This window comes from Polypterus senegalus, chromosome 7 (assembly GCF_016835505.1).
Source record: "Polypterus senegalus isolate Bchr_013 chromosome 7, ASM1683550v1, whole genome shotgun sequence".
NCBI classification, from domain to species: domain Eukaryota; kingdom Metazoa; phylum Chordata; class Cladistia; order Polypteriformes; family Polypteridae; genus Polypterus; species Polypterus senegalus.
In genome coordinates this window covers 26,323,217-26,337,144 of record NC_053160.1, presented here as the reverse complement: position 1 = coordinate 26,337,144, position 13,928 = coordinate 26,323,217, and the positions used below count along the sequence as shown (strand labels likewise).

Genomic DNA, 13,928 nt, shown 5'->3' with positions numbered 1-13,928 from the left:
TCAGAACAATGGGTTATACCTATTTTTTGTTTAAGAGGAAGGAAAGTCAGTGTTGGGTAATATTCTCTTATGTTTCATCTGGTTATGTGTTTTACTGCAAATGGGTAGTCCAAGTGGTGAACCACACACTGTCAAGCTAATTTTCTTATAAACTCTTGAATGTAAAAATTGCATATTAAAATACACACGGGTTTAGCTATCTCTCATACAGATGGTTATAGTGCTGTTACTTCATCAGCTTCTTAGATATATTCTGTTTGTTTTTCAGAAAAAACTTGTGGAGTTCATAACTGAAATGCAATCAAGAACTGAAAAAATTGAAGATTTGGTTTCTGAATTGGAATTAGCCTTTAACACTGTTGAGGTAAGCAGCATCATTAAGCACACTTGTGCTTTCTGTTCCCATCCAAATGCCTTGGAAGATGATAATGCCGCTTTTAAGAAGAAATTTTGATGCCAAGTAAAGCAAACTGTGTTGCAATAGTAAAGTTACTGAAGATGTCAAATGATTGGTAACAGAGGATGAGGGAACACTTTGTAGCAGATTGAAGTGTGAAATGAAAGTGTCTAAAAGAAGTCTGGCAGTGGACAGATAGGATATAAGCTCAGATAGGCATCCTCATAATACTGAATGTTAAAGAACCATGTGTATTATTTTATTGTATGACTGAGATGCACCAAATATTTCAGTGAGTAGCTTAGTGGTTAGCACAGCTGTCTGGATGTGAATCCATTCTGTTCGCTATCAGCGTGAGGCTTGCTTAATGTGCTTATGTCTAATAAAACTAGAAATGTGTGTACACACAAACGCAAAAAAAAAAAAAATCAGGCATAAAACTGTGTGTAATTGAAGTTGTAAATACCTTCCCTTTATAAATTCCAATAAACATGAATTTTCGCACTCATGCACAAGCTTATAGCCCCACCCTGACTCCTCACAGAATTTTGCTATTTGAATATGCAAATCAATATAAATAGCCCCTTTTGTTCAATGTTTTGTTAAAGGACAATGGCAAAAGTGTATGTAAAAAAGAAGAATTTCAGCAAATCCAAAATGAAGGTCCTACTCAGTGAAGTGGAGGCAAGGAAACGCAAACTATTTGGTGGCTTAAGCAGTGGTATAAGCAACAAATGGAAACTGACAGAGTTGCACAGCATGGCAGAAGCACTCAGAAGTTCAAGTTTAGAAAGTTACACAGTGCCCAAAATAAATAAAAGTGGTCAGATATCAAAGGTGACATGAAAAGGCAAGTTGCAGCCCAAGTCAGAACCAATGGAGGAGGTAGCAGAGCTGTAACACAGCTCTAAAAGGATAGCTCTTGGAAATCTAAATCGACTTAGAAGCCATTCATCATCATGGGACAAGAAATCAGTGTAAATCTGTAAATACATGCTCTATTCTAAATCTTCCATTTGTGATGTCTTCTATAAAATGCTAAAGCAGCCATTTTGTGCACCATTATATTGTTACAGATTGATTACAATCAAGTGCTTTAAATTTGCAAACGATATGTATTTAAATTTGGTGTATTTGATAAATCTTTCGTCATGGATGCAAATATAAAAAAGAAACGGAAACTGCACAGAAGCAGCAGCACCGACTTGTTGCTGGGTCCCGCCGTTTACAAAACCAAGCAGAAACATGTGTGATCTGAGGCTGCTGTGAAAATGTACATAGTATTATGCTCTTGATGTGAGTGTGGAAAAATTTTTGTGTGTACACACCATTTACTGTATACATGAGGCCTCAGGTGTTTAGACATTCTTCTACAACCCAAAGATATCACATTAACTGGTGTGTGGGCAAGTGTGCCCTGTGGTGAACTAATATCTATTCTGTTTTGGGTTGTATCACTTCATTGATAGGCTATAACTCCTGGTAAACCTGAAATAGAGAAAATGGATGAATGCTTGATTGCTTTTTCTCACAAAGAATGCCACACTTGTGGTACAAACAAAAAGACTTTAAGGTTCATAGTGGGAACAGATTTCAGTATGACATGTTTTTACATAATAGCTAGGTAATCAGTGCCTGAAGTGGGCCTCTGTACTCACACTTCTACGTTTTGCTCTTTGAAGTATCTGGAGTTTTCTTTATTAGTTTTATTATTAGCAAGATTTCAAGTTAACCTGTACTCCCCAGTATGCAGTACCAGTACTCTTTGGAGTAGCATCACTTTTTTATTTCATATTAGCATTTCTTACAAACCCCCCAGTATCTGTTATGCCAGATATACTGACTTGCCACTGTCTCTAGTGTATACCTTGGTAAATTGCCCTACACAGTGTGGCTAAGTGTTAAATTATTGAATTTTTGTGTTGTGATAGAAGTGTCACAAAGACCTTTCACTGTGTACTCTGTGGTTTGTGGGCTATGTTTTTATGTGCCTCCAAACACTTTGATATGTTACTTTATTATGTAATGCATGACTTTTTTTATCGGTTTACATTTTTACCTTTAGTACTATTGTATTAGTTAATCATTTAAAATTGCAATTACTAGATTATCTTTTTGTTTATATGTTAATTTTAGAAACTTTAACAGACTTAGTGTGTGTTTAAATAAAAACAGGAAAATTGCACCAAAACTGAGCAGCAGCTTGACAAGCAGAATGATGAAATGATGAAGGCAGTACTGGATAGGTACAATGAGATGTCTCAGAATCTGGAAGATGAGAAGAAAATCAAACTGGAACAACTGTATGACCAGCTGGTGACCTTCCAGGAGAGCATTGAGTCTGCAAAAGACATTCTGGAAAAAGCTGTGAAAGAATCTGAGGAACCTGATGAGCTCACCTTTGTATCTGTAAGTAACCATACATAACTCTTAAAAATACTTCGGTGTTAGGATGTTGTTACATTACAATAACCCAACATGTCCCCTTAACTTCGCTTTCTTCTGTTATATCCCTTTTCTAACTAGTCAAAGAGCAAACTGCAATGTAACCGAATCTGCTCACAGTGCTGACTGCCCATCCCCACTCCACTATAGCTTTGCATAAGATGCAAGTCAAGCCTATTTTTAACACCTCACAGTGTATCCAATTCCAATACATACTGTGACAGCTTTCCTTAAAGTGATAAATGATCCTCAGTCCTTAAGACATTTTGCCATCCCTCTGTCCTAAATTAAACCAGCTTCTGCCTATTACTTGTAGCAGCTCTGCTGTTTCCTTCAATGAAATGTGCATCACTTTTTCTTTTCTCATCATCTTCCAAAATCTGTTCACTCATATTATTTCACTGCTTATACATTTTATACCAACTTGTAAAAATTTATTTTTCTCTAAGGTTTCGTAATAAAATATACACTTGATAGCAGAAGGAGGACTTCTGCATGTGAACTTTACAATGCTAAGCCATGGTGCGCCTTTATATATTGCTTTGTGCCCTCCCCCACCATAACCTATGATCTGTGGGGGAGGAGCGAAAGTTTTAGATTAGTCAAAAAGTTTGATCTCTGGTTTTCGATGGATCTTGATATTTTAGGGTTCCCTGATACCGAAAACATTGATATCTCTACGATTGGTGTGTGTCTGTCTGTGTGCGTGTGTGCATGTCTTTGTTTCACTGTTTCTTGAGGATGATCTAGAGCTAAAACAGCTGGATGGAAAAATACCAAACTTGAAACTTAAGCCTGTTATGAGATGACGATGTGCTGAGTAATTTTTGAGCCAAATTGTGCAAGAGAAAGAAGTACTCTAGAGGAACCCTCAATTATCGTAATTCTGAAATTAATTATGAATTATTCTTGTCAATTGCTATAGTAATGACCTATTTTATGATCAGAAAGATCAGCATCAGAGCAGTAAATAATTACTGAAATTTTATAGAATAGCCCGGGTGACTTAGTTCCTAGGGCGCAAAGCCTACTGACGCTCACGTCCAAATTTGTAAAACATTTTTTTATCAGTAGATATGTTATTGAACGTTTTACTTCCAGAAATTCTAGAGGAAGATTTATTTTAGAAGAATCAAATGGTTCGTCAGTCCTGAGCCCAAGCTTGTCAGCACTGGCATAAATTAGTTCATGTTTCAAATGTAAGATCCATTCTTCCCTAATTTTTAATTTCAACTCAGTTCTTTCAGGACATAAGGGATGACTCCCGGCAGACTCCTGAGAATGTAAAAGTTAGCACATAGCTGTTTATAAACTTATTAATTAGTTATTGTTGTGTTTATGTCAAATTCAGTATATTTTGATAATATATATGTTAGGGTATAATTCAGAAATTCATCTTAATGGTTGTGCACCTGATGTAATGGGTTGTTTGGCTGCCATGTTGTTTTCAGGGGCAGAAGGGGGGGCGACTGGAATTGTGCTTAACAAGAGAAAGGCATCATGAGAAAACTAAGCCAACATTGACACTTTAATTATATCTCTAGAAGCCTCTATGGTTATGCAAATTCTCACTTTTTCAGTATGTGAATAGGGTGTTCTTTATCTATAGATGGTACCCTAAAAGGTGATGATTGTTTGATAAAAAAGCCAGGGCTGGTCTTAATTGGGGTCAGTGTAGAACAATAATGAAGGTGGGATTTGTCTCTTTAAGGATACATCATAGTTTAGAGGTGCAGTGGCATCAGGGACTACCTGAGAAGACTGAAAATAGGAATAGCTAAGACTTTCTACACCAGCTCTTTATTCCAGAAATGTTTTTGAGGTAAAAAGTAGAAGCTATGATCTTAATAGAATTTAAAAAGCTGCCCTGAGCCTGTAGATCACTGAGCTTGAAATTGGGAGGTAAGGCGTAAAGACATGTTGAAATGGAGGTAACATTTTGATATAGTTTTCTTTGACATTTTGCATCTACTCTTTCATTAAAAATTAACCCCGAGAAAGTGCAATGCAAATAAAAAGACACATTCATGTTTAATTTCAACAACCTGAGTTAAGTGTGATCCACTTTATATTTTTACTTATTCAGTAACATATTTCAACCTTGAACCTTTCTTTTTTATTTCCAGTGTTCTAATGAAATAAACACAAGGTAACACCAAGGTGGAGTGTTTTGTGTGCTTAAACTTATGTTTAAAAGCAACTGTAAATGATACTGGCTGTTTTTGTTTTCTTTTGCATGTGCATGGATCTTAAATGTTTCATCTTTTCAAAATGTGTGGGGCTGAATATAATTTAATTGCTTGTTTTGTTGAGGCAAACTTATTCAAAAAGCATGCGTGTCTCATGAGATCACCTACACTTAAAACATTAATAAACAGTAATGTTGGAATTCAGTTTGGTAGAAGCTTCCTCTGAATTATGAATAGCCACATTATGAAAATACAGGGTATACAAGATTCTTATTTAATACAGTTTCTCATTGTGTAAACAACAATGAAGTTGAATTTTCACTGTTATAGAAACAGTCTGAGATGATTTTCAAATGGGCACCACTAGTGCTATCACCCAGTTGCCTTAGCAATCATTCCAAATATGACTCATTGCTGCCTCTGTCATGGGGTGATGCTGGATGTTGATGGCCTGCAATCAGTCTCAGTCTCACAGCTGTAACCTTGAAATGATAAAGTGTTGGTAAAAGTGGCTTATTAAACAATATTTAATACAGTGAACCTGTATGCAGTTTGGTAGTATGTGAGCAAATAATAGAGTCATTTTTGGGGCCAAGAAATGCTTTAAAATCTTCCATTTAAATTTATGGTGATTATTTGTTTACACTACAGAAATTCACCTTACAAATGTGTTTTCAGGAATGGATTGCAAACCAGGGGAAGTCTGTTTGAACAAAGAGAATTTACTCAACTAGCAGAGAGTTCCAAAATCCAAATCATCAAATGGCAGCAGACTGCCAAGTGATATAAGATTTCTGAATGAAGTTAAGATTTTATGAAGGTGAATCAAGAGAATGGGGGCAATACAGTCAAAGAAGCACTGTGGCAAGTAGGAACAGGGCTTAGCAGGACACTTTGTCACATGGAATATCCAGCTAGATAGATACATTCGTGTTATGCCAGTGAAGATAGAAATTCACTGCTAGGAACTGATGTACAACATGTGTTATAAGAGTGTCCTGAAACTATTTAATGGATACTGGGTGATCTTGGCCCGTTAAAACAATTCTATTTTTCATTTGGTGGCAGCAGGCTTTTCTTTGAGAGAATTCAAAGAACCCAGTACATACTATAGATGGCAAGCAGACTGGGGGTTACTAGAATATCATGGACCTTTATATGGGGGCTGGACCTCAACGATGCAAACTTGGCTTGACTTGAACAAGGCCCTGGAAGTCTCCATGACTGAGGTTTAAGATCCTGAGATAACAGGATAATTGAAAACAGAGTCATGGATTAGGACAAATGTCAAGAGAGACCCACATAAGAAGAAAGTGTTAGGCAGGGAAGGTGAAAGTAACTGCTTCATTTTCGTATTTTGTGGTGTACTATGTAGTAAAGCCTGAAGAAAGCCTGTGATCTGTATTCCTCCTTGTGTCATCCTCCTCTTTTATTTATTAGTTGTGCAGATAAGGCATTCTATTTTTTGTTTTACCTCCTGGGTTCACACTTTGAAAGTACATGCTGTGATTGACAAGATATCTAAATAAAGTTTGGTAAATCATAAGAGATATAGACAGGTAGAAATGTCACAAAGTGGAACTTTCTATCAATCAATTAAAATTCTGATTGACAGTAAATTAGTTATTTATCATTAAACTGTTAAATGAGAAGTGTGCTTTATTCACAAGCAACATTAAGGAATAAGCAACCTCCAACCTCTCAGGTTTAAAGAACAAGTGTTTTTACAGGAGATTCGCCTAACATGTAAGTTTTGACTGAAACGAGATTGCATCAGCCAATTCTTTTATCCAGCTATAATAAAAAAAACTACAGGTGTTGGAATTTTAATTTGTAAAACAGTCCTGCTTGTAACAACAGATGTAGTATCTGATTTTGAAGAGTGTTATGTCATGGTATTGGAGAAATGTATTCAAATCTAAAGTAATTATGGTAAGTATATATCAACCTAATGTGGACGATAGGGAATTTATTCAAAATGTATTTGCATTGGTTCCTAATCTTATTCTGAGCACTCATAAAATTTTAATGGCTGGATATTTAATTGCATTTTAAATCCAGACTTGGACAGGTCATCGATTATGGCAAATGGACCTTCTAAAACTGCAAAGGTGAATGCACATTTAACTGCAGTTTACAATCCATCAGACCCATGGACATTTTTATATCCAAATTTTTAAAAATTGCTTCTTCTTCATGTCAGTACATCATAATTACTCAACTGATAAATTCTTCATTGATAATAATTTCCTACTCACTCAAATCTTGTTCAACAATATTGTCATCTCAGACCATGCTACTCTTATTTTGGAGCTTTGATAACTAAACGCTACATAATCATCTAGCAGGTGGCATCTTAAACCCACAGCCATTAGCAGGTGAAAACTTTATAGAATTAACCTCTAAAAAATTAATAATTTGGAGACCAATGCATCCTCAGATGTTGCCTTCGGAACACTCGCTGTAATGATAAAGATGGTTTTAAGAGGACAAATTTCCTGTCTCTCTCATAAAAATAAACTAGAGACTAGGAAGGCATCAGAACTGAATACAGAATTCCCAGAATAGATCATGAATATGCCAGAACTTCTAATGAGGTTCTTTATAAGAAAAGATTGGTGGGAAGTGTTTAGAATTACGTACTGTATTGTCATAGATTTCTCTGTGGGGGATTGTATGGAGTTTGTGCGTTTGCCCTATCTTTAAATGAGTTTTCATCAGGTACCCTCATCGTTTTCCTACACCTTAAAGACGTGCTCGTTAGGTCAATTATGTACTCTGATTTGCACAGTATGAGTAAGTGTGGGTGTAGTTCATGCTTTGTGCCCGATGTTGCTGCTGGGAGCCTTCAACTCCACTCCCTTAAAAGAGACTTTAGAAAGTAGATGGACTTTAACTATATTAACTGAATGTTAATTGTTAGCAATGTTATTATGTTCTAGATATCATAACATTTGAAAAGAAAAGAATGACGCTCTTAATGTATACAGTATTAAAAGTGAGGATGCAAAAGGGGGTCCAAGTTATTCTATTACTCACAGAAGTACTAGTTTAACTAACAAACACCTTTCTTTATATAAGAGCCCAATAGAACATGAGACACACACAGATTGTTCCAATAGTATACATTTCCCAGTCAGTTTGATTCCCAGTGTTTAACATACTACTTCTGTTGTTTGTTCTTGCTTGCTCATTACTAATTTAAATTATAATACTTTTTTTTGCTTTGAATTTGATTCAGAGGCTAAAGATGGTTATAAAGATAACAGAAGAAGAACTTTATGATTGCAAGAGCTGAACTCCATAAATCCCCAAAACTTAATTTGACTGAAATGGTAAGGATTTATGGAGTTCTAGGCTAACCTATGTGAGACAAGGACCAATTGATATTTTTACTTTTAAAGCAAATGAGAAGAGTGGATTTCATGTGAATTGAGCATTGTTCAGTGTGAACCAGGAGCTTGCTTGAGACTAGGGTTCAAGCTTTGTTACCATTCCGTCACGTGACTTCCGTTTTTCATTTCCAGTCTCACTAAAGCACTGGAGGCCACCCTTTCCTTGGAACTGACTCCCAGTGCCTTCATGGTCTTTGAAGATTATGCAAAAAGCACCTCAGGAAATGGACACAAGCTGCTTAAAAGCATAGGTGGTAAGAAGATATTCCCTTGATTTAGAGTTTCTACATTAAAGTGAGTTGATGTTATTGCTTCAGTCTGGCCTTGTTATGCTTTTTGAATTTGGTTGCTTTTTTATCCCCCCACCCAGTGCCTTGCTTATGTTTGTTTTAATTTTAATACTTACTAGATACCCGGGAGCAAAATGACTTGACAAAATTAAGCATTCCTTCTTTATTTCACGATAGTGTTATTAGTAGTTATGGTACTGCATGAATACTGACCTACATTCTTGGAGGTCTTCAACTGAAGAAATGTTCTGTGGTAATTTCTCATCTTGAACCAATGCAATTATTACTTTTGCAGTGCTTGTTTCAGGCTGTGGATATGGAGGAATATTTTGGGCAGAAATAAATAAATAGAATGCAGGCCTCCTGTTATGTGGGAATATGTATACAAATTAAAGGCATAAATAAGCAAATACATAGTACTGTGAATTGTGACAATAAATACCAACATGAAATGTGAGTATAAATAGTCAAATATGTCACAAAATGTATTTTTGTTCCTATTTCTTTATGTATTTAGTATTTTTTTTATTTATTTATTACTGTGACATACACATAAAATGAAATAAGCCCCAAATCGAACACTAACTAGATGTATTTACATGTGCCTCAATAACCCAGTTATTCACAGAAACCCAGTTTCTAAAATTCTATTTAAACCCTTATTCGAACTAGAGAAACTGGGTGATTAGCCTCTGAGAAACCTGATTAACAGAGGTAGATTTCTCTGCGAATTACCAGATTATATGGCCATGTAAACCCTTATGTTCAGGAATTTTAAGTCTGTGTGTTTGCGTTGCACTTTATCACCCTTTGCATGTATTTACTTTGCACAAGCTTTTAACAGTCATGGGAAGAAGCATCCACAAAATACATTTCCTGTGGCAAATGTAGAGGAGATTACCTTATTTGTCCTCCTGACTGACATAATCTATCTCACTACTTCAGAAATCGTAAAATTTATGTCAATGAGCCCAACATGCAATGCTAAACTCTGCAACATATTGTGAATTGTCAGCAGTGTGGAAAATGTAAACCTTCAGCCATGATGTGCCACATTTACAGCAGACACTTCAGATGCAAACTCTTAATAATGACTGAATTTAAAGTAGCTGCTTCACACAGTAATTCTGGGCAACTCTTTATTGAACTCCTGTCTGACGTGCATGGTCACTCCTCTGAGCTTGTGCATGAGCTACAGGATTCCCGTATCAAACCCTTGTCAAGCAAAGTGGATATTTAATTTTTCTGGAAATATTCCTCCATAACAGGAGGCCTGCATTCTTTGAATTTTGGAGGACTATTTTCAGCAATGGGGCAGTAAACTAAATTACTCAAAACATGTCTACACTTTGTCATACACTTTTAAGCATTTTCACATAATAAAAAATTTGAATAACAGATTTCAGTTTTTATACTGTGATTGGGTGTTTAAGACTTGCATGTGAATGGCATTTATAATTTGCCAAATAAAAACAAGCAGTAAGATAAACTACATAATATTTATTTCAGATGCAATAGATCAGAATTTCTTTTAATTTTTAATATGTTGGATTATGCAGTCCTCAAAATTTGTTCTTTGTAAGCTAGCTAGGTTTTAAGAAACAAAGGCCACCAGTGTGAAATAATAACCTGATTACAGATTGTTCATCACAACAGGAGTGAACTATTTAACTGCATTTCTTAAACAAGTGAAAAAATTCACCATTAGTAATTTGCATAAATTTAGCTATCATATTTGAATCCTGTGCTACTGGCATAAGCTCTCGCCCCTGGCAACCCTGAATTAGATAAAGTGGATTAGAGAGTGTATGGTCATTTTTTAAACTTCACTTATTGAAGAATATTGGAATGGAACACATAATTTAATGGTTAAATTAAAAACTTGGAATTATTTAAAACTAATAAAGTTAAATACTTAAGTCATAGTGCATCAGAGGTATATCAATGTTTGTTACACAACAGTGGCCTCACCTCCACATTTAACACTTGCCATAACCCCAGGCTTGAAGCACTCATGTATCTCCCATTCAGTTTGGTTGCTTGTGGGTTCCATCATGCAGTTCATCTATCAGGGCTTGGACCATGTTTCAGTCCCAGGTGCCTGAAGCCTCAAGTTCAGTGATGGGAAGAGCAGGAATAAGCCTTGCAAAGAATGAAGAGTTTAAAAGAGTAGAGTATGATGGTGCTAGATATGAAAACCTATTACGGTACAGTGATGACTCTGCCCATGCAGATAAAAATATTAGCTGTTCTAGCTACGGATATATAGCTTTTGCACCTTCACCTCTTAAGAAATAATAAATGTTCAAAATAAATGTTTGCTTGTAGAGATCCTTATATTGTCTATAATGGGGTGTCCAACTTTGATCCTGGAGGGCCGCAGTGGCTGCAGGTTTTTGTTCTAACCTTTTTCTTAATTAGTGTCCGGTTTTTGCTGCTAATTAACTTTTGCCTCCTTAATTGTCTATTTTTTCTTTAATTAGCAGCCAATCAATAAAAAGATACAAAATGAGCCAACACATGAATCAGTCCATCAAACAATATCTAAAAATAAAGAAAGATCAAGATCTCATTAATATTGACCTACTCAGGTCCACAAAACATTTTGATGTTCTTTTAGAAAAAATAAACTCTACAGTTTAAGAAATGTCTGCTGTGGAGCAGAATGAGAACACCAGCAATTGAAATTGTATAATGGGTTTAATTAACAACAAGAATCAGCTTCTAATTAGAAAACTGTTTGGAGTAAAGTTGGTTGGAGTCTGAGGTACTGATTTAGCTGGCCATCTCTTGACTTACTTCACATCTTTTATCAGAAGGTGATTAAAATAAAGAGAAGATAAGTTAATTAACTACAGAAACTGGCCACTGATTAAGAAAATGACAGGAAGAAAATCCTGCAGCCATTGTGGCTGTCCAGGATAAGAGTTGCACACACCTTGTCTACAATATAATAATTTGGTAAATGACACTATTTTTTAAGTAGGTAAATTCTTTAAAAGGTACACTCTGTAGAAAATTTGGGGATTGACACATTTTATCCTAGTGACTGACTTTAAAGTCAAGTAGATCATGATATTGAAACTTGCCTTTTGTGAGGTATATTTTTAAAACTGATGGCCTCATAATCATAAATCATCTATAGTTCATCACCATACTTCAGAATTATTTTACATTACACATTACTTTTATAGAAGTTGTCAAAAAATGTAAAAGTTTACAAACAAAAGGAAATTATTCTCTTATCTTGTTACAGTGTAGCTATTAGATTATCTTACAGCAATGGTGTGCTGGCATCTCAAACAGTAACTTGTTAAATGATGGAAGGCTGTCACCTTCAGTAATTTGACAGGTAGTCTCCTCTGCTGTCGATTTCTTGTTTTTAGCATTAAAGAGGAACAATCTGCGCACGGTCCTCTTTAATGCTAAAAACAACAAATCGATAGCAGAAACACGAAACACAGTTTATAGCATTCCATGCGGTTCTTGCCCAGCTGTATACATAGGACAAACATAAAAAAGAATTGCAACACGTATACAGGAACATCGCAATGCCATCAGAAGAAAGGACTCACTATCATTGATCTATACACATACTAAATCTACAGGACATACATTTAACTGGGACAATGTACAAGTAAGATTTAAGGCCAGTACTAAAAGTGCCAGAGAGCTGGCCGAATCTTGGCTATCAAATGAGAATGCCATCAACAGACACTTGGACATAAATCCAGCATATGCAAACTTAAGAAGAACATATTCATAATAAATAAAACCTTAAAACCAATATCCTCCGCCCCCTAATCACACTGACTTACTTATGTATATATGTGTGTGTGAGAGTCCTAAGTAGAATTTAATTTAAAGGTAATAAAGGGTGGGGATCGCACCTTTACCAAGCTGCTTGTTTGGTCTTTTCAGTAGCAGATCATAGAATGTATAATCCAAAACATATAACAATAGAATTCCCCAAAGTTTCCTACATTTACTTTTAGTTTAAATTTAAGATATATTTAAAAGAAAATTGTACATTTTTTGTCTTTGGGCTCAAATGTTCTGTATTGCAGTTTATTAATAGTTAAGCTGAGTGATTTACATCCATCCATCCATTATCCAACCCACTATATCCTAACTACAGAGTCACAGGGCCTGCTGGAGCCAATCCCAGCCAACACAGGGCACAAGGCAGGAAACAAACCCTGGGCAGGGCGCCGGCCCATGGCAGGGCATGCACACACACACACACCAAACACACACTAAGGACAATTTAGAATCGCCAATGCACCTAACCTGCATGTCTTTGGACTGTGGGAGGAAACCAGAGTACCCAGAGGAAACCCAACCAGACATGAGGAGAACATGCAAACTCCACGCAGGGAGGACTCGGGAAGTGAACTCAGGTCTCCTAACTGCAAGGCATCAGCGGTACCCACTGTGCCACCGTGCCACCCTGAGTGATTTACAATATTTGTGTAAGTTGTAATAGAGAACATTTGACTTTTAACAGTATTGTTTAGAGGCAGAAGTCTATTAGAAACATTTTATAATGATCAATTTTTGTATATCAATATAATACCTGGCATGTTCTTCAGTTCCCCAGACCCCACGCCTACAACCACAGGAGGCAAACTCAGCTACAAGTAGCTCGGTCACAGTCTACTGGAAAGTCAATGAAGGAGATGTGATTGACTGCTTTCAGGTTTATTGCATGGAGGATCCTCAAGGAGGTACTAACTAATTTAAACAATTTCTTATTTTTAATAGACACCATTTATTTTTGCTTATTATTAAATTTCACTTGGTACTGTTTTATTCTAAATGTTTATCTGAACTGAGTCCTGCCCTTCAGCTAAAGTGATCAGATTACATGTGATGCTTAAACATTCTTTCTTTCTTTCTTTCTTTCTTTCTTTCTAAAAGCACTCTGTGGTTTGTCTTAATTATTATAATGTTAAAATAGCTAGGATTCTTTTTTGCAGCATGCTGCAATTTTAGAACTTTTTACTTTCCCTGCATGTACCATATGTATGGAAGGCATTTTGAATTGATTTCTTTTGGAGTGATGTCTATCTGTGTGTGTGTACCGTATGTTCCAGGATGCAATTCACTGGATAGAGTAACTCAAACAAGTTTTCAAATGTACACATGAGGTAACATTCAGGTGCTTTTGAGGACTAAGTAAGCTGATATGAAAGTTGGAACATTTTATATT

At 35.9% G+C, this 13,928-nt stretch overlaps 1 protein-coding gene across 1 annotated transcript in view; it reads left to right on the top strand.

Annotated features, from left to right (window-relative positions):
- Positions 1-13,928, top strand: part of cmya5 (cardiomyopathy associated 5) — a 75,122-nt gene that overhangs the window by 34,875 nt on the left and 26,319 nt on the right. The window contains exons 3-7 of the mRNA XM_039758375.1: positions 269-364; positions 2,573-2,806; positions 4,969-4,991; positions 8,559-8,680; positions 13,309-13,443. Of these exons, the coding sequence (XP_039614309.1) occupies positions 269-364; positions 2,573-2,806; positions 4,969-4,991; positions 8,559-8,680; positions 13,309-13,443 (610 nt within the window). The remainder of the gene's footprint in view (positions 1-268; positions 365-2,572; positions 2,807-4,968; positions 4,992-8,558; positions 8,681-13,308; positions 13,444-13,928) is intronic.